The 27,126-nt window shown below is 44.7% G+C and overlaps 1 protein-coding gene across 1 annotated transcript in view; it reads right to left on the reverse strand.

Moving 5' to 3' along the window:
- Positions 1 to 27,126, reverse strand: part of DPF3 (double PHD fingers 3) — a 294,608-nt gene that overhangs the window by 41,090 nt on the left and 226,392 nt on the right. The window contains exons 8-9 of the mRNA XM_049897757.1: positions 11,620 to 11,673; positions 11,086 to 11,214 (exon numbers count right to left, since the gene is read on the reverse strand). Of these exons, the coding sequence (XP_049753714.1) occupies positions 11,086 to 11,214; positions 11,620 to 11,673 (183 nt within the window). The remainder of the gene's footprint in view (positions 1 to 11,085; positions 11,215 to 11,619; positions 11,674 to 27,126) is intronic.

Raw genomic sequence — 27,126 nt, forward strand, 5'->3', positions numbered from 1 at the left:
TGGGTAGCGCTAACACAGCGCCCAGCTTGAATCAAGCTGTGTGCCCAGGAAGGGAGGGAGAAAAGGGAGAAGGGGCCCGCATGGAAAACAGCCAAAATGAGAAAGTTTAAAATCCAATGAGCAACTTGGCCTCTTCCAAGTTGAAACTCCTCTCCTCATCTGCCATCTCTCCTTCTACTTAAACCAGTTGCTGACGAGTTGACTCTAACTCATGGCAACCCCCACTCATGGCAGCCCCATGTGGGTCCTCATATGTATAACTATGCACCACAGGGTTTTCATGGCTGATTTTTCAGAAGCAGATCACCAGGCCTTTCTTCCAAGATGCCTCTGGGTTGACTCAACCCTCAGCCTTCCAGTTAGCAGCCAAGTGTGTTAACTGTTTCCACTACCCAGGGACCCCCTCCTTCTACTACGCAATAATTACTCACTGGTTAGGTGCATGGGTTTGGATTAGACTCACTTCCAAAGCTGAGACTCTACTCGTGTTTTCAAAGGAAGGCTGAAAAGGGCCTCTTTTCCATGTTCTCTCTCCACACCTGTTCCTTTTCCTTCCCCTCCATCCCATCACATTGTCTCTGATCTGCTTCTCTGGTGCCGCTTCCCAGGTTTCCCTCCTCTTCCCTAGTGCTCATCTCCTCTTCACCGAAGCTACCTGCCTCCAGCCCCTTTACCTGAGTGATGAAATTAGAGAAGCCTTTCTCCTGACTTCCCACAGACAGCCTGCCAAAGCTCTCCTTAACCAGTTTGACTTTCATCTCCTGCCAGGAGTCCCTCAGTTCCTCTCCTCAGTGTCCCAGGCCCTCTGGTCAGATGTCACTTGCCACTCTTGCAATAAATCTGTTTCAGAACCATACCCCCATGTCCTCTTGGTTTCCTCAAATTTCCACCCTTGACTCATCCACCCCTACTTTTCTTCTTTTGCTCCAATTAAGTCACCTAGAAAATATCTGATTAGTTCCCAACTTTGTACTCCTAACATCTATTTTTTCTTTCACATCCCCTGGTTGGCCAACTGTAGGCCACTAAAAGTGTCTTACAGTGTTCTCCATCTTTTCTCTCAATTCCTTCCAAGGAGGTTTAGCTTTCCATCCTCCCACACTGGCTTCAACTTGATCCTTATCCCTGTCCTCACATCCTGATTCTTCCTTTATTTTCCTTCACCAGAACTTCACTGCCTCCTGGATCCCAACTCTCTGCTTCCAACTTGATCTATAGATGCTTACCCAGATATGACTCCCCCAACCATTCTATAAACAATATTTATTGAGCAGCCACTATGTACAGAATGAAACACTAAACCCTTCCACTAATTAGCTCAGTAATATTGCTCAGCTCTCAGTTCATTTCAACAGATAATTATAGTGCATTGGTGTCAGGCACAGTCTGAGGGACATGAATGACATCACCTTTGCCCTCAAGAAACACACCATCTGTTTGATGAGAAAGACTACCAACAATCCTAATATGTTGTGAAAAGCATTAATCTAGTGGCATGAGCAAAATGCTACATAACAATACTTAAACGTGTTTTCAGATCGCCATTTTTGCCATTTTACATATCAGGTTGTAATTCTCAGCTTTGCTTTTTGTTCAGCTCCATCTCCATTCTCTCTGACAACAGATACTCTTGCCTACAGACTGGATTGCAACAGTCAGTCTGAAGATCTTTACTGGGCAGCTTCCCCCAAGAAACCTTCCCTGACCACTGTGGTCAAAGCAAAAAGAATTCCATACTACCCTCATGACACCTCTTGACTATTTGTGTCCCTTGCCTAGTCTGCCCAACTCGATCTGAAAACAATCTCTTGGTCAATAACTGGATTGTTCATTAAGTCCATTGGCCTCATGTTTAATTTCATCCTACCCTTCACAGGGCTACACAGTCATATACATATTTTGTTACTCGGTCCCTAGTCACCAATGAACAAAGGTGTATCGGAAGAAAAATATTCTCATCCAACGTCTATCAAAATACTAGCCTGAAACCTCAGCAGAAAGGAAGGACACAGGAATAATTTAAAGGAGGCCAAATATCTGAGTCATCAGTAATGGAATAAATCTCATGTACCCCAATATGTTACACTGAGAAGGCCACAATATACTTCTGTTGTATTCTTACAAAAAATGCATAATCTGATGTCGATCATGAGAAAACATCACACAAGCCTGCAGCGCAAGATTTTCTATGAAATCACTGACCAGTACTCCTTAAGAGTATCAAGGTTACGAAAGGCAAAGAAAGAGAAACTAAGGACTCTGGACTTGAATAAGGTCTATAGTTTTCCACCAATGTTAATTTCCTGATTGTGACAACTATACTGTAGTTATCTGGGGAGTCTGGGTGAACAGTATATGGGAATTCTTTGCACTACTTTTGTAAGTTTTTTGTAAGCCTGAAATTACTTCAAGATTAAAAATTTTTAAATGTCTGAGTCATTGGCTGAGGGCCAGAATTCAGATACTTTGAAAACCTAATTGCCAATGCTTTTTACCTAATAATTCTGTTCTGACAGGGATCTTCCATGATTTTCAGCTGTTTTGGTAATCAGTCAGGCAAAAATGTTTTTCCTGTACTGTTATTTTTGGGTAGTCAGAAATCACTTTTATTAAGCACAATGTTTTAATGTTAGGTACATGGGCTTGTGACCAAAAGAGGGTCTGAGTGCATACTCTCTGCCACTGTCACCTCCTCCCACCCCTCACCACCACCACCACCGTTGACCTTAGTTCTTTGGAAAAGTTCATGAGGATTTAGAACATTCTCATTGCTACTTCTCAACATGATTCTAATGTGATAATAGGTTTGAGGTTTTGTTTGTTTTTTATAGCATCGAATACCTCCTCTAATCCAAAGAGGTCTTGAATGAAAGGCCTCAAAGTCCTTTACAGATTTTACTCAATAAATCTTCAAAGTGCAAACTATGAGGAAGTCAGTATGACTGAGGAGAGTATTAGACGACCCAGACACCACCTACTGATCTAGAACTCATCTAAGCTAAAGAGAACCTCAGCTTCTTCATCAGTAAAATGGGGATACATAACATCTACTGTACCTGACAAGGCTGTTTTAAGAATCATTAGGACATGATGTTGGTTACATATTATGATGGGAAAAGAAACAATTATATGCTAGAGATGGAGAAACTGAGGCAGAGCTCCATAACAACAAACTCACATAGTGAGTGGGGTCCAGAATTTTTCATTTCCAATCTAGGCTTCTTTTCACCAGGTGAAAAATACCTCACTCAGAAAATACACAACACAAATAATTTCACTTTCAAAGGCTACACAAAATCCCCTGTGGAAAAATTCCTAATCCATGAGTTTGCTCCAACTTTAAGTGCATGTTCAAGATCATATTCATCAGATGTAACAGGAGGCATATTGGGATAACATTAATTAATTTTATTCCACCATGAAGTGAGAACCTCCAAACAGCCTTTAGTTCTCTCCCCGAGTAATGATCTTGTGTTCCCTCAAGTGCTATATAAAGGCAGTACCAGGCTGCAGCCCATTAGGTGCACGGAGATGCAAAGTAAGCAGGAAGGCTTAAAGGGATACTATTGATGTGAACATCATATTTTTTATTAAATCCTTCTCTCTAAAATACCAGTAGCAAAATGCATTACTGACTTTAAAGGACCTTTAAAAAATTAAATGCATATTTTTCACTCCCAGTGTTACAGTGATTATAGGATCTGATGTCTACACAGTCTGAGTAACAGAAATAAAGGATTAGATTGTTCTAGGTAGGAAAACAAAAGTCAGATAGACAACAATAGTCACCTTGCATCAACAGTGCCCCCTTCTATCACCCAGGTATTTGAATACTATAGCAAATTCAGAAGTTCTATATCTTTGGTTCCCCTACTTTTGGGTTAGGACTCTGAAAATTAGGTGACATATCTGAAGTATTCTGGATAATGCTTTATTGAGCTAAGGATAATATCTATATATATATAGATGTATAGACATATAGATATAGAAATAGATCTGATCATTTTTTCCTTAATGACTCTACTTTCTTCTTTTAAAATTTGAGTAGTGATACTTATTTAACAACGTCAACAATAAAAAGATAGGTGTGTTGACTGCCCACACAGCCTCTGCAATTCCTGAGGTCACACAAAAGGAGACATCTTTGTCCCTAATGTCTAGAAGGGACATATCTAGAAACAGTTGTCAAAAAATGAGTTCTCTATAATAGTTTGTACAAACATGTAACTGTAATTCTCTTCTTCAAAATCTAACTGTTTACCTTTCAGTTATTTAAACTGTTTTTTTTTTTTAATTAAGGTTACCTTTTAAACCTACATTCACATTGTAAATACTCCTTTCTTGAGTTGCAACTGACAAAAAGCATTTGTCTATATATAGATATGTATATGTGAAATAGATAAAATATACCTTTACATATAGTTATATACATAGAGAGGGTGCATACAAGGTATATTTTACCTATTTCATAGGAAACCCTGGTGGCATAGTAGTTAAGAGCTATGGCTGCTAACCACAAGGTTGGTGGCTCGCATCCACCAGGCGCTTCTTGGAAACCCTACAGGGCAGTTCTACTCTGTGCTATAGGGTCGCTATGAGTCAGAATCGACTCGACAGCAAAGGGTTCCTTTCTGTGAGTTGAGACTCTATCAAAACAATGGGTTCGGTTTTCAATGGGTTATCTATTTCATACATACATATACTAGGAATATGCAGGAGACCAATGGCAAAGACTATAGGCGCTGAAGTCAGGATGCCAGGAAATAAAGCCTGACTCCTTGCTAGCTGTGGGGCCTTGGGCATATTTCTTAACTCTATTACCAAGCCTCAGTTTCCTCATCTGTAAACTGGGGATAACACTAGCACCTATCTCACAGGGTAGTTGTGAGGATTAAATGATATATTCTAAGAAAAGTCCTCAGACAATGCCTGGCACATAAATGTTGGCCATTGTTATCAGAGTAAGAGGGATAAAGATACAACAACCATCAACAAGTTTGGAAACCCAAGCCAGCCAGCTTCCTCCTCCCATATTTCCTCTTCGAGTTTACTTCCTTCACCTTAAGACACTGCCTCCAAAAACCAAAACCAAACCAAACCCATTGCTATGGAGTCATTCCAACTCATAGCAAATCAACTTTCATTCCAATTTCTCAAACTTAACCTCTCCGGGTTAATTTTTTTCAACTGAAAAATGAAAGATTTGAACTTGATCATCTTTAAAGTCTCTTCCAGTTATTAAAAAATATATGTGTGTGTGTGTGTGTGTAAATTTTGAGTCTACTGCAAGCTGAGGCAAGGTATTCAGGCAATGCAACTGAGAAGGACCGAAGACATCTACTACCCCCAACGAGAGAAATTGAAAATCAAGTTCTACTAGGCAAAGATAAAGTAGGCAAGCAATAGCCATCCTCAGATAAATATTGCCCTGGGGGGTTGCCTTGTTTAGAAAGTTCTACACTCTTGGTTCCCCTTCAGAACCCCAAGGCAGGTTCTGAAATTAGGTAGCATTTTATAATTTTTTTAATTGTGTGGATTAAAAAAAATCAAATTCAAAAGAATGCTCTCACTGAGAATTTCAGGAACCACAAACAACCACACAGATTTCAAATAGTGCAGATTGGTTGAACACATTTGTATTAACATGGAAGCTCACATTTCATCAATGAGAGTGAGTCGTAATGCTGCGAATTCAATATCTAAGTCAAAGTAATGGGAACAAAGTAGAGAGGTGGAGAAAGGCAGGGGGAGATTCCATCCCCTGAACAGAGACCTACGTGAACCAATTATATTGGCCTGTTCACACATACGAGCATGCAGGAACGTTACAACGTTGGGATTTGATGCCACAGTTTCTAGGAACAGGACCACATACGGATTAGGCAGAACATCTCAAAAGTGGGTGGGGTTGTTACTGGGATTCTCTCACAACTGAGTACAAATGCCCAGCCCAGCACTTTCATGTCTCAAGCAGGAGAAAAGTAGAAGCACTTTCTGTCTCAGGCTACCAGGGAAAGCACAAAGGGTCCATTTGTGTGTTTTTTTGCTTGGTCCTTGCTTTTGTTTGGTTTGTTATTAGAATGAGTGGTCCAATTCATGAGGAGCAGCAAAAGCTAGATTGTCAAAGCAGATCTTCTAGACACCTACAAGGAGCCTGTTGCCTGGGCAGCCACTCAGATCTCCCAGTCCAAGCCAAATGGCAGTGTCTTTGGACCTGTGCTCCCATGGAGACTGGAGACCCTGGCCACACTCTGTGTGAGCTCAGAATCTTCCAAACAGCACAATTTAGTATTGCGCCTAATCAGGCATCTTTAATTTGGAGTATCCCCTGGGCTGTAAAATCAGGACCCAGAGCATGGAGTACCACCCTAGACATACAGTCCCCTGTGGCCACATCTCCTCATTGCTATCCGAATCCAGCAGCCTACTCCAACCTCAGTTCCCTAGAATCCACTTCCAGGTTTAGCCAACAGAGATAAAGTTAGCCAAGCACTGCCCCAGCCATTTTCTCCTGCAGTTGAAATCAGAGCCAGAAACCAGAAGCCCACCATTCACCACACAGCACCCCCACCATGTCCCAAGCAAGCGTCAGTTCCCATACCTGTGCCCAGGTATGCATGCACACAGGCAGCAGAGGGTGGGCACAAGAACCCTCCAGAAGCCACTCTCAAACTAAGGGGGGTCAGAACCCAGAGAAACAAAAGACAAACCAGGAGGTTGCGGGGAGGAAAAAGAGAAAACTAAAAACAAACGAACAAACAAACAAAATACCATGATGGTTTTGCCCTCATTGTAAGACAGGTCAGCCAAGACATACCTTTTGAATAGGACCACGCAGCTGCTGGTTCTTGAGGCTGCCAAAGAGGTGGATGGTCTTCTCCATTGCCCCAGGGGCCTTAAGCAACTGTTGCTTTGGTTTATTTCAGGAGGTGCTATTGGAGACATAAAACAAAGTGCCTGGCAGGCACTATAAAAATAGAAGAAGAAATACGGGAGACTTGATAATCCAAAAGGTATTTATATATGGTTTTAAACAGGGTGAGGGGAGGGGAAATATACTGTGAGGTATCATTCTTTCTTCCGTGAGGGTGGCCTTGGGGCATTTTGTCACTGCTGAGTCCATGACGTTCTGCTTATATTCCATTCTTGCATTTGGAAATTGCTCTTCACCATGAGGAAAAAGAGGAAAAAAACAGCAACAACAAAACAGCCGCTGTGCTGACGGAAGAGGAGCTGAGGAGGCGGCTGCTGGTCAGGGGCCTGGGCGCTGGCGGCCCCGGACTTCTCCGGAGCTGCTGACATTCTCGCAAGCAGAGAGGAAGATGGAAAGGTCAGGGAGGAGAAACAGGGAGGGGGTCTGCTGTGGGGAGCCACAAACTCCATGGGGTACAGGACGTGCAATCATCTCCCATTGAGGAAATCACCCTGACTAGGTTTCCTTGAGACAATCCTCCCCCCAGTGGCTTTCTTCTAAACAGGATATTACTTCGATTTCTTTGATTTCCCTTCTCTCAAAAAAAAGAAGGAGAAAAGTCTGTTTCTAATAATACCTAGAATATATAAATAATATATTTTTTAATGTTACTGGGTCTTTTTTTCCAAACCCAATGTCCCTCCTCTCCTCATCTTGCCAATAAATAGGTAAACTGAGGAAATCAACTCTGCTCATGTCCAAAAGATCCCCTCCCCCACCCACAAAAAGAGATAATCTAACTTCCCATTTCTATGGAAAATAAATAGTACATCATGACTCCATCTCTCTTTGACGCCTCTCATCCTGCTCTTTGTTTCGTTTTGTTTCAGTAGTTTGTGCTTCTGTTGTACACACCCAAAAGACAGGGGAAGGGAGGAAGGGACGCAAGGAGGATGAGAGGAAAAAGCAAGGATAAAGGAAAAACCTAAAGTTTTCTTTCATTAAAAAAAAAAAATATATCAGAACCAGAACAATGACCAAAGTCAGAGGATGGTGGCGAATTGCCCAGAGTCTGTTCCATGGGTTTAGCAACTGCCCTTTTTATCTGCTGTGGGCGAACCCCTGCCACTGCGGCGTCCTCGGCAGGAGCGAGGCTCTTCCAAATCGTCCTCATCAAAGCCGTGGAAAGTTGAGGTGTCACTTTCTGACGTGGAACCGAATAAGTCCTCCGTGGTGCGTGCTGCGGCCGCTGCCTCCTTCTCCTTCCTGCCTTCTCCTCCCAATTGAGCTGACATGTATGATGAATATATCAGCACATGGGTTAAGCAACAGACATCATTATTAATATTCTTATTACGTTATTGCAATGTTATTCTTAATAGCAAAATAGAAAACCAGTTCACACCAAAAGCGATTAACCGGGTATGTCACCTGGTGACAGGGATTTGGGATAATGGGACAAAGCAAACATTTTCAGGGAAGACAGCCTCCCTTCTCCTGAGAAAAGGCACCATTCTTTACCCTGATACATATGTGCACAGCTTCTGACAGCGAAAGATTCAACTATGATCTTTTTCCTCTCCCGTATGCACACATACGCACGGCACTCACTCGACCCGCCCGAGACAGTGATTTCCCTGGGTAGTTTTTAAGCCTGGTTGGTATTTCTTTGGTGTTTTCGGTGGGTGTTTCCTTGAACAATGTTTGTCCCTCACTTTGACAGTCCACTTTACAAAGGTATTACTGTCAGATAACCCACTCAAGGTGGTTAAGCCTCCATCATTTTATTTTTATTTTTACTGGCTTCTAATCCCATTCTTTCGATACCCTTTCAATTCTGCCCTTATACCATGTAGTTCATTTGCACTGAAAGCAAAAAGAAGTTGCAAAGTCTGATAAATGGTAAGGAATAAAAGTGTCTTCCTTTTTTGAACCACTGGAGGAAATTTGCACACACATACATGTACAAACACACAGGCAGGTACGTAAACACACACACGCATATCTAAGTACAAATACCAGCCACTAAACATGTCCAGGTCTTAGTTACTTAGCTACTTGGATCAAAGAGTTGTCAAATCTAACGCAGAGCACTACGAAGGTGAGAAACAGGGGTAAAAAAAAATAATAATAAAATACAATATCCTAAAATTTATAAAATTCAAGTTTAAATTTTTTCACATTCCAAATAGGCTCTCAAGTAAGACAATCATGCTCTACTTATAGTGCCAATTTTAGGAATCTCACTTTGTACCAGGAAACAGAAGTACTGGGGTAGGTGGGAAGGGAAAGGCAGCTCTGTGGCTCCCCTGCAAGGACCCCAGGGACGCTCTACAGAAGTATTCGCCCACCTGCCTTAACAAACACATCCCAAGGATTAACACCACCTGTTTATTCCCCACGTATCAACTATTTAGCGTTAGGCCCTGACTAAATGATCCACCAAAATTAATCCACAGTAAATACAATGAGAAGACCTAGGCTGCTACAAAATGGCCCCGAGTCACATAGCAGAGAGAATCTGAGAAGAGAAAGCTGAGTGAAGGTTGTGGAGACATAGGCTTTGGGTAGACAAAATTAAGTGCCCACTTCTGGTCCCCCATGGATCAAATTTAGGTACCCTAATTTTTATAGGAAAAGAAGGGGAGAAAATACAGCCATTTGCAATGAGAATTCTGAAGCTTCCCTCTCTAGCCCACCCCAAACCTACAGTTTTCCTCAACGTTCTCCTTAGAATATCACTGCCAAAGGACATTGTTTCTGGCAGTAGAGATTTTGCCTGATGGCTTCCTTTTTAAAAACCGAATTTCATTTGTTTCATTTCTTTTAAATTATCTAAAAACCAGAGTCCACTAACACGTAGGCCCTGCCTTCTAAGCTAGCACCAGTAGAGCAGAAAGTTCCACATATTAGGTATCACGTCTGAAAAGTAAATGAATTGACAGAATTGCACGAACAAGCCACCCTATCAGGGTCCTTGAGAGCTAAATGTGGAGGGTTGAACACAACAGAAACCACAGTCCCTTTTTAATTACTGATTTTCTAGCCAAGTCAGTCTTGAGCCCTAAGCAGCCCTAACATTATAATATAAAATAGATAATGCTAAGGTTTACAGATAAAGTAAGGGAAGAATTAAAGAGCTTCGATAAGCCAAGGTATGGTCATCTCAGTCCTTCTCTTGTAGACTGGGAGTAGAAAAGAGTCTAGGCAGAAAGGTGGACAAGAGCAGTGACCCTCACTGCTAGTAATGACCACCCAATTGAACTGTGTTTCACCTACTAGTCAGTAGCTGATAAGAATAAAGATAAGCTTGAAATCCTCTCTCCTCCCTGCCTTGCACTTTGGCCTAGTTATGACATAAAACAATTTGAAAAATAGATAGTACCAACCAACCATGACCAGCCAAAAGTAATGGTTTGGTTAGAAGCGAAAAACAAAACAACGACTTGAACAAAATTTAAAGACATGAACTCAGTTTAAGAACGAAAGAACAAGACCAAAGTCTCTCTCTCCCTATATATTTTTTTTTAAACTTGAATCTTCAGATAGGTTAAATGACGAAAAAGAAAATATGTTGAGTCAATTCCACATTCGCCCATGGAGCACCTGCCCATTTTCCTCCTTTATCTATAAGGATCTCTTTTGTCTGCTCCATATGAGAAAATGGGATGAGTGGCCAATGGAGGTGGTGTTTATGAAGCTATCCAGGAACCCACTGGTCTCTGACTCCCACAATTCAAGGTGTGGCTGCTGTTCCAATATTCATGTTTCCATACTCTTCAGGTTTGCCCCAGGCACTTCCACAGAACAAACACATCTTTTTGTTACATTCATATCATCCCAAACAAGACAGCATGTTGCCTGTGTCTCCAGGTATTTTCACTCTGTCTCACTGTTGTTTGCAACAATACACACAAAATAAATAGGTACCTCATAGAAAGGCCAAATACAAATCAATAATTTCTCTTTGCCCTTTTCCCTGGGTATAACTTTTGGTTCTTAAGACACAAAGAAGAAAAATATCATAATGCCCTAGAAACTCCTCTCTACTCAAAATCATCACCACCACCACTTCTCCACTCTGCCCTTCAACCTCCCCAAGATGGCACAAGGATGCAAGTGGAACAGTCCCTGGTCTACAGGCACATGATGCAAGAAGGGGTCACACTCACCAGAGCGTCCACAGTCTGCACAGGACACCAGCTCTTCAGGCCTCCCACTCTTCTTGTTCATGTTAGAGCCCCCCAAGCAGAAGTCACAGTAGTTATTGGGAATGACTGTCCCATCCGGTCCTTTCTGGGCTGTGGAAACATTAAGAAAAAGTTTCCAATCTTAGGCTGACATGAGTTTCTACTGCCTCTACCTCTCCTCCCACAGTCTGCCAGAATCTGCTTCAGAAAGAACTTGAAGTTTAGAACCTGAGGTTTTCTTAAAACAGAGTTGTTAAATTGGGCTAGATTTTCTTTTTGATCCTTCTTGGCTCAATAGTACTAATGCCTTGCAAGTAATTCAGAACTTAGTGTAATCTTTCAATACTTTACAGCCACGTATTTTCATAGCAACTTCCCTGCTCTTCTGATTGTATCCCTAGATGAGCAAGCCATCCAGAAGGTCTACTAGTCAAGTGAACTTCTCTCAGCACTGAACAACACTAAATGGCAACCATAAACAGTGGTGTGACTAGAGGGAGAGAGAAGAGTCAATACCTGGGCCTTGCCCTTGGGAAAGATGCTCTTGTTTAGGAGATATTCCTCCTGTCCCTGCAAAGGAAAACAAAGAAGCACTGATAGATGGTCATTTCCATGAAGGAAACTGAAGATGCTCTTGAGGACTTTGATGAGCATCTTGGCAGATACACAGGCATCTGTTGTTGTTCAACCTCACCTCCCCAAAGTCCCAACTCATTGATCACCCAACCAAGTTAGTCTGCAAGCCCCAAGTGCCTAGAATCAGAACTGGACCCAGGCTTACCAGACACTTAGCTCAGCCTCATGTCAGAGATGGGTTGAATATGAGTTAGTGAGCATATTTTTAGGCTTAAGATTTTCACAAGTAACTGAACATACTAAGTCATAACCCAGCAGGCTGAAAGCCTTTTCTCCTTAACAAAGACAAAGAAAAATCTTGAGACATGATCTTAAAAACAAAGCCTTGTGAAAACAGCACATGTCCTCAAGCACTAAAATTCTCTATTTTTAGGCGCTGGTTCCAAGCCATGGACTGGTTCTTTGCGTGGGGAGAAATGTCTCCATTTTTCTGTTTTTCTCTCCCAATTGTGGACATCTCTTTGTGAAACACCCCAAAGGAATCATTAACACTCCCTGTTTGTGCCTAAGAAGAAAAGCCTCTGAATTTATGGGATCAGCCTTAACCACTGGGGTATCTGCCTCCTTGCCATACCCAAATGTTATCTTTCATTATTCACTGGCTAACATTAATCAAGGTCCCGTAGGGTACCAATCTGTAAAAGGAAGCAGACACGTGAGCAGAAATACCATCCAGACAGTAAGTGATAAACGGATTCACCCACTTTAATATGATTCCCTCTGGCCTTCACTTCCTCCCTGCCTCTGCTTTGCCTCCAGGAATAGAAAAACTTACCTGGGGAAGGCGGAAGACAAAAGCTTGCAGAATTACATTATAGAGGGTTAATCCATTTATCAGTTGCTGTTTGGATTGTTTAATCAGTTTCTAAGTCATTGATTTTCATCTTCAGGGAGGCAGACAATTCTCTGCAAGAAGAGAAAGTGTTTGCTATTTGGGGGAGACAGGGGAGCTGGCCATACCCTGTGGCCTGTTGAGGGTGGGTGTCTCTTCATCATTCACTGCATTCCAAAGACATCTCCATGTCATACAAAATGGTCTTGTAAATAAACTCCAAATATCACGTTGTCCGCAAAAATTTTACTCTGCCTATAAAATTTTCATTGGCCAAACCCAGAAGTACTAAAGTCTCTTCCTTCTCCCTCAATTGCCAACTATTTTTACAACTGTCCTGTGAAAATCCAAGCATGTCTATGAAGCAAACAAACTCAGAGTGTCCTCATCAAGAGATTATCATGAAAATCTACCAAAGAGCCAAAAGAAAGAAGAGGTGGGGTCTATTAAATTTAGGGGCAGAGGGTAAACCAGAGCTAAGTTCCATCACTGATATGAATTGGACATAAAATGTGGAGTTGCCAGTCACAACATAGGTAGCTTCCTGCAAGAAAGGCAATCAAAGAATCTCGTGTACATCACCGCAGTAAAATTCTTAGGCAGTCCACTCTCGTCATCTGTCTCCTATTCTTTTAGGTATTTCCCATTGTGTTTGACTCCTTCCCCATTCACAAAATCTTTAAGCAATCAAAGAATCTGACTTCCTTCAATACACTCTATCCCATGTGACATATAAGGATGAACTGATACAGAGTATAAAAACTTCCAGATAATTCTTTACAGTATTCACCACCAACTGGTAGAGCACCTTATTGAATCAAGGGCAAAAAATCCTGCAAGAAATAAAAAATTCAGAGATGATCCAGAAGAGCCAAGCCAACAGTGATGGAGAAATTGTTCAAAGGTAAAAAGACCAAAGGAACAGAATTTAATTCATCTGAAGAGAAATTTCTGAGAAAACTGAGTCAGAGGAGGGTGCCTGGATATATTCGTGTTAGTAGTTTGCCACGCAAAGGTGCCCAGTCAGCAGCATGAGGGGAAAATGCTAAAACTTCAGTCGTAGGCCCTGGTGTGTGGTTGTGACACCCCAGGAGCAGAGAGACAGGTGTCTTTTTTAGTCTAGCAATGGCCTAGTATACAAAGTGACAGGTAACAGCTATGCTGAATTTTCAGTGACAACTTTTTGCTTCAGTTCCTATTGTCTTTTCACTATAGTGAGCTCGCAGCCTCCTTCTAGCTTGGTAAAATATTAGTGGAGTGGACTAATCGATAGCTTATGCATCTGTTTTTTTATACTGTTTGGCATTTGGGATTGGTTTCAGGGTGAGGGCTCTTGCATGAAGCTCTCCCAATTCCCCAACCAGAAATGACCAGGCAAGCCTCAGGGAAGGCACTCTGTCTGTATCACTGTTATGACCCTTCTCTTATTCATACATGTGTGGTTGTTGTTGTTAGGTGCCCTTGAGTTGGCTCTGACTCATATTGACATATGTATAACAAAACAAAATGTTGCCCAGTCTTGGGTCACATATATGTGTTGTTCTTGTTGGTATGTGCAGTCAGGTCGATTCTGACTCACAGCAACCCTATAGGACAGAGTAGAAGTGCCCCATTGGGTTTCCTAAGCTGTAATCTTTATGAGAGCAGATCTCCAGGTCTTTTCTCCCATGGAGCCACTGGTGGGTTGAAATTACCAACCTTTTAGTTAGCAGCCCAGCACTTAACCGCTGCACCACCTGCCTTACTTCCCCATATTCAATAATCCTCTCCTTCAGGTAGGGGGCCATGTCTAAGTCCTGGTTGAAATACTTATATGCTCTGCACTCAGGATATGGCTAATGACCAATGGAATGAATGGATTAGATAATATGGCAGTGATGTCCTGGGACCTCCTCCTGGGGGGAGATGGGGAGACAGCACTGTTTTTGCTTCCAGGTGGCAGAATCATTTGTTGCTCTGAATGCCATTCACTGCCCCTGGTTTATTTCCCTAATCCTCAGAGATCAGAGCTGGTCCATGTCCAGATGGATTGGTCGGTCATCTGGCCTCGTCTCATGTCCAGCTCTCAGAGTACACAGGAGTGGGTGGCAGAGGGCCCTGGGCTGCTGGAAGAACAACACTGTAGGTGAGACATCATTCCATACATGAACACACAAGAACACTGTAAGACTATGATTCATTGACTTCTAAGGAGGGAACACCAGGTCACACATATCCCTCCAGCCTCCCTCTTGTTCAACTACTTTTTGAAGACAAAAGAATCCAGAAACGTGGCAGACCTCATGCTGAAGGCTTTTATGTATGTCATTTCAATTCTTTTCTCCAAAAAAAAAAAAAAAAAAATTGTGAAGTAGGTATCATTTGTCAGATGAAGAAACTGAAGTCCAAAGAGATTGGCTCAAGGCCCCTGTTATAAAATGGAAGATCCAGGATTCGAACTCTGGTTGTTTGTGTCCCCAGAGACTGTGTCACTCTTATCACTTCTCTGCCTCCAATGGCAAATGCTTTCTGAACATACTTTGCATATAAAATCTCAGAGTCAACTTGGTTCACACCCAATATTTCATTTAGGAAGCCCAACGTGATTAAAATTATTGGGATTGGCTGATAAAAGTGGAAATTCTCTTTGAACTTAAACTTAACATCCATACCACGGTAATCCATCCTGGGTGATCCTGTTTATCATCATATGTTCTGTGAAAACTCTTTTCCCAAGAATTCTGGGGCCTTGTGAAGGAGTTTTCTTTTAAGTAAAGCTCACACTGTGGCTATATCGGTCTATGGCCTGACCCAGCCGCAAGCAATTTCCCGGTACCATATATGAGATCATTATGAAAAGGATTTTACTATAAATAGGAAGCTCACCCAGACCTTGCAAGTGGGATTTAAATAGAGATTCAGCTTCTGTGTATGGGAAATTGAGTCCCGATTTATAGAAAAAGTGATGGGGAGGGCAAAGACCCGTCTGGTATCTCAATGGCAGCGTCCGCAATGATGGATTTGGTTTCCTGTTGATTAACGTTCATTGGCTGAGATCATACAAGAGATACAAGTAAGCTGCTGAGAAAATAAAGTGAGCCTTAAGAGTTTAGGAATTTACCTGAGGGAGATAACTCTAAAAAGCTCAAAGGGAGAAAAAAAAAAAAAAAGAGGAACAAACATCATGAAGAAATGCGGGGGGTGGGGGGAACAGAAGGTGGGAGTGAAAATTCCAATAACTCAAACCCAGGAACAGGAAAGGCTATGCCTCTAGTAATCCCATCACCACTCTCAATGAAGGGAGGATGAGTTTGGGAAGATACTAGTGCATGCTACAGGATCTCTGAGTCACATCAGGAGCATTGGCGACTCAGTGGTAGAATTTTCGCCTCCCACGCAGGAGACGCAGGTTTGGTTCCTGGCCAGTGCGCCTCATGTGCAGCCACCACCCATCTGTCAGTGGCAGCTTGTGTGTTGCTGTGATGCTGAACTGGTTTCAGTGAGAAACAGTAGGGAGAAAGGCCTGGTGATCTACTTCCAAAAATCAGCCAATGAAAACTCTGTGGATCACAAGGGTCCACAATTGATCATGGGGATGGTGCTCCATTTCATTCCGTTGTGCGTAGGGTTGCCATGAGTCAGGGGCTGATTGAAGGACAGCTAACAAGTGTCTACGGAAAAGTAGGCCAAACCTTCCATAAAGCTACCACCCAATAGGCGGTCTTTCCCTCTTTTGTCTGATCTCTGCTATGGATGTGCCATTCATGAAAAGAAAGAGTGGCAGGGACAGTCAGGCTATCAGCAACGCCCCCTCTTCTGGGTTCTGCGGAGACCAGAGCTGCATCCCAAGCGTCCTCGGGAAATAGGAACCAGGCCAGAAGTTTGGGCTCCTCCTTGCCACACACACAAAAGCCCTGGCCGAACACGCAGAAGCTCAGACCCGCTGCCAGGGCCTCTGAGAACAAATACGCCTTGCTAGTGCCTGCCCCTCAGCCCCAGCCCCAGCTGAGCAGCTGTTCTACCTGGGCCTGCTTGGTTGGGGTCTGCAGCCCTTGGGGAAGGCTGGAGGCAGTGAGCAGAGCCCTCCAGGAGGAGATGTGCCTCTACTCCTCCCTCTCACTGGTTCCCCCACCACCCTCCACAGCTGACAGTTCCCATCCCTCCACAGGTCTGACACGTTACCATGGCAACCGGAATCCTGGGCTCTGGCAGCCTCCAGTCTTGCCACCTGTTATTACTTCATCTCTCAAGTGTAAAGCATCCTAGCCTGGTGCCACTTGGCTGTGCAGAGCGCATCTTCAGAGGACGGAGCGAAGAAAAGGTGAGAGGGACAGTGGGAACGTGGAAAGAAAGGCAGCCCCAGGCTGGCCACACAGGACACACTGGTCAGCCAGGCTCGTGGAGGAGGCTTCGAAGGCTGGCCGCCGGGAGTGGAGAGCAACGTGCCTTCCCTTCAGAATCAGGAAGCAGGCCTCAGCTGGAGGCCACCGCAGCATTCAGCTACCTTCTACCCGGGCTTTAATGAGGGCCGTGGGCGGGGCGGGGGAGAGAGGCAGCTGCAAAGAGCTCTGTGCAGGGTCCCCGTGCAGCAGAGCCAGGAGAGGGTTAAAAGTGGCGCGAGAAAGACTGTGGGGAAGGCTGGACCAGAGGGCAAAGCAAGCTTCAAAGCCTGGATAAATGGCCTTAATTCTCACGCTCTTGCTCGCCCTGCTCCTTACGTGTTTACTCATATAAATTATACCCAAGGTCTGACACCTTTTTTCATTGCTTCCCTAGAACTGATGAAAAAATAAATCCTACAGGTGCAAAGAATAAAAATGTTGGGATACCATTCAGGCTGGTTCTTCTAGGCCACCTAAGAGCAATTCAGGCTCTGCTCCGGGGCTCCGGGAGGAAGACAAGTCTTCCTCCCTCAAAATGGACAGGCTGAGGAATTGGGGAGTCCGGCGGGAAAACGGGCACCAGCGTCCACTCGCCACATGACCATCAGGCCATCAGGGTCCTCGATGGCGGAGAACTGCCCCTTCCTTACCTGCCGTTTTGCCATGCAGCACCAGGGACGATGAGAATTTACGAGAAGGCTAAAAGGGGCGGAGCTCTGAAAGAATGAGGCCAGACCCGGAGATTAGTCCACCAGGGAAAAAGAAGGCCCAGGGCTGATTTACAGAGTTTATGGGTCGGGCTGATGTCGTATTGCCAAGGACGACATGAGACAGAATGCGCTGACGTGGTTGCGCGTGCCGCGAGAAAGCTAGACATAAAGGCGGTCAAACAGTTACAGTCTTGGTTCGAGGAAAGGGCTTTTCTTTAGAGCCTCTGCTCACGGAAAGGGTTTGAGTGCGCGCTTGTCGAGAGGTGAGAGAATATTCTACATGATGTCTTTAGGTCCCTTTTAGACTTATTATTTGAGGATTACAATAAGGTGAAGGAAACCCTGGTGGCGTAGTGGTTAAGTGCTACGGCTGCTATCCAAAGGGTTGGCAGTTCGAATCCGCCAGGTGCTCCATGGAAACTCTATGGGGCAGTTCTGCTCTGTCCTATGGGGGGTCGCTATGAGTCGGAATCAACTCGATGGCACTGGGGTGGTGGTGGTGGACAATAAGGTGAAAGAAGAGACAGAAAAGTGAAGATTTCCAAACCCAGAGGAACTCAGCCTTTCATCGTTACTTTCTGTTTGTGTGCGCCTCTCTTTCCCGATTAGCCATCAGCTGCCTGAGGGCAGGAGCCTTGCCTTTCGTCTCTGATTCCATGGCACCTGGCTCAGCAATTGACAGAGAGCTGACAATACTTAATGAAAGGATGGACAAATCTTCACAGAGGCTTTCTGGGGGAAAAATAAATAAATAAATGTGCCCGGCAAAGGGAAGTAAAAGACCAGGAACTGAGTGGATGCAAAGTCCCCTGAGGAGCTGAGTAACCACTTTAAGGCATAATGGGAATAATGGGGGATCACGGGGAACCCATCAGGGAGGATAAAGCTGAGGCCAGTGGGTCTGTCGTCCCACAGGAATCCTCCCCCTTAGGTATTTCTTGGTAAACCAGGATGGAAGGAATTAAGAACTGCCAGATTCAGTTGGCCCCAGAGTCCCAGGCGCCTCACCTTCAGTCTCTTCCCAAGGGCCCTACAGTAGCCAGTGAGAACACAGTCCCTGTCTTTTAGTGAACATATGTCTGTTCTCACTGATGTCTCATCTTGATGGATGTATGTGGTTAGAGTTGCAATTTGCCAGGAGTTTATACACCATGCCACCAGTTCTGGCGCTAGGCTGTCACATGTCCCATCAGTAATGTGCTCTGTGCAAACACCTTAGGTGGGGAGCCTGGGCCTGCCATTACTTTTCTCAGTGCTAATTAGGAAATGCAGAATGAGATACTTTAGCTTTTCAGTGGAAGGTCATGTGGGTCAGCTCAGGCCCTGGTGGACCAGCTTGTTATTCTCACCAAATGAGTCAGTCGAGGGGGAAGCATTATTTTGAGGGTAACTGTCAACATGGCTCTGAATGTAATTCCCCTTAAAGAATTTTCTTTTTCTTTTTTTCTAACCATTTCCATCCTAGGTTCACTGTTCCCTTTTATCCTGATTTTCTACCCTTTCTTGCCTTCTCATCTTTGCTTTTGGGCAAATGTTCCCCTTAAATAATTTAATGTAATTCCCTTTAAGGAATTGCAGGACATCTTAGTGCATTGCAGTTGGAAGAGCTTCATCCATTTGTCTGGATATTGCTGTAATGATTAGAACTCAGCAAGCCCCTTCTTGTTTTGCCCTGCCTTGTCCCTCTCCCAGCCCTCCTCACCCCACCTGCACAACCCAACCAGTCCACAAATGGACCAATATTGTCTGTATCTTTCAGACTGAAAAGCAGAATTCAGGAAAGGGAAAAGGATGAGCCTCGGGCATCACACCTGGGAATCAGGGAAGAACCAAGACACCACAGAGCTGAGGGGCAGCACGGCCCAGGATGAAGTCTCAGATGGAGGGACACCCCCAAGAGGCAAGCCAGGAAGAGGTGCTGGGAGCCACAGAGACATTGTCCTAGGTAGTTCAGAGCCTTTAGAAAAGAAAGAAAACCAACCCTACGCCTTTAGGTTAACAGTGCAACCTGATTTCTGGCCAATTACCTGACACAGTGCATCCAAGAGAAAAAATAATTAAAAGGAATAGATAGAATATGGGTCTTCTAAAGCTGGATTTCTCCAAGGCAGTGGTGCTCAAAAAGTGTGGTCTCTACATGGTTTCAGGGGACATGTAAGTCAATCGGCCTAATAAAATCTATTAAGAAAACATTCTGCATCCCACTTTGAAGAGTGGTGTCTGGGGTCTTAAACATTAGCAAGCAGCCATCTAAGATGCATCAATTGGTCTCAACCCACCTGGAGCAAAGGAGAATGAAGAACACCAAGGACACAAGGTAATTATGAGCCCAAGAGACAGAAAGGGCCACATGAACCAGAGGCTACATCAGTCTGAGACCAGAAGAACTAGATGGTACCTGGCTACAACCAATGACTGCCCTTACAGGGAACACAACAGAGAACCCCCGAGGGAGCAGGAGAGCAGTGGGGGATGCAGACCCCAAATTCTCGTAAGACAACCAGACTTGATGGTCTGACTGAGACTAGAAGGACCCCGGTGGTCGTGGCCCCCAGACCCTCTGTTGGCCCAGGACAGGAACCATTCCCAAAGCCAACTTTTCAGACATGGATTGGACTGGACAATGGGTTGGAGAGGGATGCTGGTGAGGAGTGAGCTTCTTGGATCAGGTAGACACTTGAGACTATGTTGGCATCTCCTGCCTGGAGGAGAGATGAAAGGGTGGAGGAAGTTAGAAGCTGGCAAAATGGACACGAAAAGAGAGAGTGGAGGGAAAGAGTGGGCTGTCTTATTAGGCGGAGAGTAACTGGGAGTGTGTAGCAAGGTGTATGTAAGTTTTTGTGTGAGAGACTGACTTGTTTTGTAAACTTTCACTTAAAGCACAAAAATTATAATTAAAAAAAAAAGTGTGGTCTGTGGACCAGCAGCACCAGCACTACTGGCATCACCTGGGAACTTGTTAAAAATATAATTTCCAGCTCCCACCCAGACTTTCAGAAACTCTGGGGGTGAAATCTAGCAGTGTGTGTCTTAAGGACCCTTCCAGGTGATTCTGATGAGCGCTCAGGCTTGAGACCCACTGCTCTAACACAACATATGAGTCATATTATATCATATTGTATCCCACATATTTTCTGCTAATATGAATATAAATTAACTAATCTTCCCCGTGGGGGACACTGGTGATTCAGAGGTATAATTCTCACTTCCCATGCTGGAGACCCTCAATATGATCCATTGAGGCTTAGACCGTTGTGATCCATAAAGTTTCCATTGGCTGATTTTCTGAAGTAGGACACCAGGCCTTTCTCCCTAGTCTGACTTAGTCTAGAAGCTCTGCTGAAATGTGTTCCACATCACAGCAGTGTACAAGCCACCATTGACAAGACAGGCGGTAGCTGTGCATGAGGTTATTGGTCAGGAATCAAACCTGGGTTTCTCTCATGGAAGGTGAGAATTTAACCACTGAACCACCATTATCCCCTTTGAAGACTAAAGGTCTCCCTTAATAGAGTTGTTTCTTTCAAAAAGCCACTGTGCAATATGATGCATTTGATAACTGGATGCATTTGAAAAGCCAGAGGCATCAGTAGGATCATGATGAAGATCCCAGCCTGGAACTGGGATCATTACTTGGGGTTCCAGTGTCCTAACATAACTGGTGTCCAACTTCATATCTCAGCTTCCCATCTTGCTGCATGACTTGAGGCAAGCTACTCAACCTCTCTGAGCCTCAGTATCCTCATTTGTAAAATGAGGGTATTAGCATATGCCTCATGGGCTTGCTGTGAACATTACCTGAGCTAATATGTGCAAAGTCCTGGCACCTAGTAGGTGTTCTGTCATTTATTTTTGATAAGGCAAGAAAAGAAATCAAAGGGTTAAATAAATAAGCTTTCCCAAGAAGTGATGCATGACTTGTGAATTCACATTCACTCTCTGCTTCTCTGGACTTGTCACCTGGCCTCTGTGTACCTTGGTGTCCTCTCGGGGATCCAACACCTACCTTATCAGATTGTTGAGAGGAGTGAATGAGATAGATGCAGCATGCTTCACACAGTGTCTGACACAATCCAGGAAGTTAGCAAGCATTATCGTTGCTGTACACGGAATTCTTCAGTCCTGAACATTTTAGGGAATTAGGCCAAAAATGTGAGAGATGTAAAAGAGCCTTGCAGGAAGCCTAGAAGTGTGTAGATGATGATCCTGGGGAGATGGGATGGTAAATAAAGGGATAGATTCTGCTCTGCAGCTTCCCTAGGTTTCCTGCCTCCACCTGATCTCCCTAGTTAAACCAAAAGTACTCCTAAGGCTGAGCACACGTTATGCCTTTTTGGAGGCCCAGAGGCCCAGTTACACTCAGCCTCACAACCGGGCACATATACAGTTAAAAAAAAAAAATACTCATGTTTACCTGTATAGAAGGATCAGTGTCCCGTATCTAAGATTTACCAAAGAATGTGCCAGGGCCAGGTCAGGCTCAGGTGCCAGAGACCCCATCAGCAGTTAGCTTCACAGTGATAGGAAAATCCTATCACGTTGCCACAGATGGAGCCCCTTGACTCCAATTAGCTATCTGTGGTCATAGAAATGCTCTCTTGGCCCAAATGGGACAGAAATGGGATATTAGCGCAAGCATGGAGCCAAACAGTTACCCACATCATCTTGTTTAAGACTCACAACAACTCCAGGAGGGCGGTATGATTATTATCCAATTTTTATAGATGAGGCAACAAAGGAGCAGAGAAGTATAAATGGCCACATTTACACAGCTAGGAGACAGATGGCAGGGTGGCAGGGTCATCCTTCACACGCTGGCTGGCCAATTCCAAAGCCATTTTCTTAGCCACTGGCTTGAGGGTGTGGATGATCCATGGGGCTGGAAAACTGACTCCAAGTATCCTTTCAAGGAAATCCCTGGGTGATGGAAATAGTTAACTTACTTGACTGCTAACCAAAAGGTTAGATGTTTGAGTCCACCCAGAGGAACCTCAGAAGAAAGGCCTACCTGGCAATCTACTTCCACAACCAGCCACTGAAAACCCCATGGAGCACAGTTCTACTCTGACACACATGGGGTCTCCATGAGTTGGAGTCAACTCAACATCAGCTATTTTTTTTGTTGTTGTTGTTGTTGTGTTTTGTTGTTTATATCTTTAAGGACCAGAGCAATCCCTCAAGTCCTTCTGTGCTTTGTAGTTTGTAAACGGCTTACATAAGTAATAATTCACCTAAAGAACACCTGTTGCTAGTTTTCTAATTTGTTCTTCAGGAAGCCAGAAGCAGCTTGCTTTTCCAGACACACAGAACCCAGTATCTGAGTTTTCCTTTATGTCTCTGTAACAAAGCCTGAATTTTCTGTGTCAAGGTTGGGATAAGTGGTTGGCCGTGTGGACTTTATGGCTTTTCAGGCACCTTTCAGAGTGATCCGAAATTTTTAAGCTTATTTCATAGCTTTTTTACAGGCATATTTGTTGTCCCAGGGCCATATGATAGGGGATGGAGATGTCAGAAGATTAACTTCTGTTAGATCTTTCTCCATCAGTGTGGCAACAACATCGTGCGCTTCTTTTAGATAATTTGCGTGTTATCAGACTAATTTTCAGATTATCTAATCCGCAGACATGGCCCTTAATCAACTCAGTTCTCCTCTCTCAGTTCTGCAGAGTACAAGATGCACTATGGGTGGGGCCTTTTCTTCTTTCAACGGATACTGAAAAGCCTACTATGTGCCAGGTGTGCCATCCTTAGACAAAAGATGAGGCCTCTAGGGATCTTGGACAGCCCAACTTCAAGTCCATGGTCCTGAGAAATCAGCTTGAGTAAATTTCAAATACACATGTTTTAAAAAACACTTCCCTCTTAGGGGCTCCAAGTATGTGATAGAGAACATGTTATATTCATTTATAATATTAAAGGTATATACCATTTACCAGTTAATAATACTCCAAGCAGATTTCTTTATAAATTGATTGTTCTTGCTTTCTGGCAATTGCTATTGTGGCTCCCCATTTCCTCCTGGCATAGGAGGCCTTTCCAGCTGTAACCCCTGCTTACTCCTGCACCCCCCTGAATCCAGTACTACCATCAGGCCCAACTACTACCAATTGCCTGACGCAGCATGCTGTTTCAGACCTCCCGGCCTTTGTACCTACAGTTCCCTCTACCCAAGAAGCCCTCTCCCTCCTGGAAAACTCCCCCTCCTTCTTCACAGGCTAACTGGAATATCACCTCCTCGGTGAAGCCTTTGCAAAATCCCCAGCACAGGGGCTGTCAAGTTTTAGCATGCACCGGAATACCCTGGAGGGCTCTTCAAAGCATAAATTGCTGGTCCGATGGCAGCAGGTTTTTTTAAGCCTCCAAGTTTCTGATTCATGAGGCCTGGGGTGGAGCCCAAGAATCTGCATTTCCAACAAATTCCCAGGTGATGCTGCCGTCGCACCTGAAGCACCAATGCCTAAGAGGTAGAAGTACACTGTGCCCTTGAGCCCTGTCCTTTGACCTCTGTCCACACCTGTTATGGATTGAATTATGGCCCCCACAAAATATGTGTTATAAATCCTAATCTCTATGTTTGTGGCTATAATCCCATTTGGGAATTGGTTGTCTTTGTTATGTTAATGAGTCCAGATTAGTGTAGGGTATTTCTTGAGTCCATTTCTTTTGAGATATAAGAGATTAAACAAGCAAGCTAGGCCGCAGAGATGCCATGCCACATGAAGATCACCAGGGAGCAAAGAAATAAGGACCTTCCTCCAGAGCCAAAAGAGAGGAAGCTTTCCCCTAGAGCCAGTGCTCTGATTTTGGATTTGTAGTTTTGGTTAAACTGTGAGAAAATGAATTTCTGTTTGTTAAAGCCACCCACTGGTGGTATTTCTGTTATAGCTGCACTAGATAACGACAGCACTGGGCTTGGTTTTTTTTTTGGTAGATAACTAAGGCACCACCCTGTTATCCACTCTCAGCGTCCTTCTCTAGTTGTTTGTTTACATGTCAGTCTGCCCTCCCAAGACTCTGAACTCCTCAAGAACAGGGACTGAGTCTTATTCATGTTTGTATTTCCCAGGCCCGGAACATAGACAGTATTCAATCCATGGTTATATAAACCCATAGATGGTGGGTGTACAGACGGACAGATGAGTGCACTGGACTGAATTTATCGACCCAGCTTTTTCAACCAGGTCCAGGACTTCAGAGATGCCTACTACCACGCTCTGCCCCACCCAATAAAAAAGTCCCTTGAAAACATCATTTATCATAGATTCTCATTGTGCAGAGGAAGTAAAAAGAAATTCAAGAAGGATTTTGACAGTGTCAGCCTGTGTCAAAAGGGTTTTGAATTCTAATCCAGCGCTCTTTCTGTTACCCTGGCACTATCAGGGCTGTGCACCGAGGTATATTTTAGGAGTCACAATGGATGCTTCTAAGCGGCCCCTCTCTCAGAGACCTGATAGGGCTCTGTGTGCATGTGTGTATATCTGCATGTACACACACACACACACACACAGGCACGCACACACGGTGACTTCATTTGGAGAAACTGGACGATGGTGGTGGGAAACATAGGAGGAGGGAGAAAAATCCACCCTCACATAGGGAGGGGAAGGGCAGCGGTGTGGGTTGGCGGAGACCCCACTCAGAAAGCACTAGTTCCCAAAGGGGGGGACAGTGTTTGAGTTTCAAGCATCCATGGGCTGCCCACAGTTGAGGCAGAGCAGCGAGCAAGGGCACAGAGGAAAGGGGACAAACCTCAGGGAGGGATGAGAAACATATCATCAGGAGAACATGAGAGACTAGGAGAGAAACCAAGGTGGAAGAATGTCAGCTGGGAGGGGGAAAGGAGGACAGGTAGCATCGTAGTCCATGGCTGAGCTGGCAGCACAGAGGCAGCATGGGCTGGGGGTGGGTGTCAGCGCTGGCTCTGCCCTGAGTGCCCTTTCAGCAGCAGCAGGCGCAGGGATGAGCAACGCTTTGTGCTGGAGACAAGGTTAGGGGACTAGAGCAAGGGACAGCAGGAGAACCAAAGTCAAAAGGTCTCTACTGCTGGTGGTGGTGCAAACCCAGCTGCCCATGGCCCTGTCAGATCTGCAGGGTTGTTTTGCATTAGGTCTCGCTCATAAGCAGCTCAGGTCACCCTGCCACTCTGCTGCAGGAGGGGGAGTCAGCATCCCCCCTTCACTAGAGCGTGGGCCCTCTCCTGGGGGCAATGCAGATTAGCCTCGCGGATTAAGCACTCCTGCGTCCCTGCCCCCCTCAGAAAGGCCTGCCGAGGAAGGATCTTGAAGCTGAGACCTTAGGATGCGACAGAGCTGTCACGTTCAATTCACCACACAGGCTCAGTGGCATTTAGGGGCAGGATGAATGGGAGCTCCCCCGTCCCCAAACAGTGGGAGCAGCTAATAACTGGGTATTAATGATGCTGGCAATTAGCACTGAGGAGAAGAGAGTTGGGGGCTGCTCACCAGGGGAATGCGAGGGGGACGGAGCACACTGGCAGCAACAAATAAACCAGTGGTGTGGTGAGAGGATCCAGAAGGAGCAGCATCTCTCGGATTTGTCCAGAGAAGTTGGGAAGGGGGAGACCAGTGCTTCAGGAGACAATAAGGGCTTTGTGCTGCACCCTCCCCACCAGCAAAACGGGGGTCACATAGTTCTCAGGGTGATGCTATGGAGAGAAGTTACTAAAAAGGTGTTTGTAGATACTCTGGGGCCTTTTGCATGTGAGAAGCCCCTGGATCCACCAGGTTTAAAACCCTTGGGCAGCTGGCTGACCCTCCTTGAAGAACCCCATTTCTCATCATCAGGGCGAGGAGGTGAGAAGGGGCGGGGGCGGGTTGCAGTGAGCATACTCCCTGACAACCCACAGAGATGAGAACAGCACCAGAGTGAGGTTTTCTAGGGAGGCACCCCCACCTGGGAGGTGAAAGCATAGCTTCTCTACTAAGCAAGGCTATCTGGCAACAAGGTAAGGAGGTGAGGAGGCAGAAGACACCAACCTATGAGAGCATACGAGGGGATCCTGGTAGACCACAAAAAACATTCCAGTGTCCTCGATGTCAACAGCCAACCTAGAGGGAACCACAGGAATAGCTAAGGAGGAGACTGCCTCCTTCCACGTTGGGTCTGCAGTAACGGTTCTTGGGATACCACGAGGAACCTTCCTCTCCTGTTGCCATCTCCATAAACATACACACACACACACCCTCACTGCAACAAGGTTATAGGAAAACTAGGGGACACGAGACACAGACAAAAGAGAAGCATTGCAAACCCTATCATGTAAAATGGCTGACATCGGTGAAGGGATGTAGAAAGGATAAGCCAGTACCGGGGGAAGTGAGAAATAAGCCAAACTAATACATAATCGACGGCGTTGGGTTTGGTTTTTTGGTTTTTGAATAGATACTTTAAGGTCTCTAGGAAGCACAGGCAGTTTGCTATTGGCTGCTAACCTAAAGGTTGGTGGTTCAAACCCACGTGGCAG

Source organism: Elephas maximus, chromosome 10 (genome assembly GCF_024166365.1).
Source record: "Elephas maximus indicus isolate mEleMax1 chromosome 10, mEleMax1 primary haplotype, whole genome shotgun sequence".
Classification (NCBI taxonomy): domain Eukaryota; kingdom Metazoa; phylum Chordata; class Mammalia; order Proboscidea; family Elephantidae; genus Elephas; species Elephas maximus.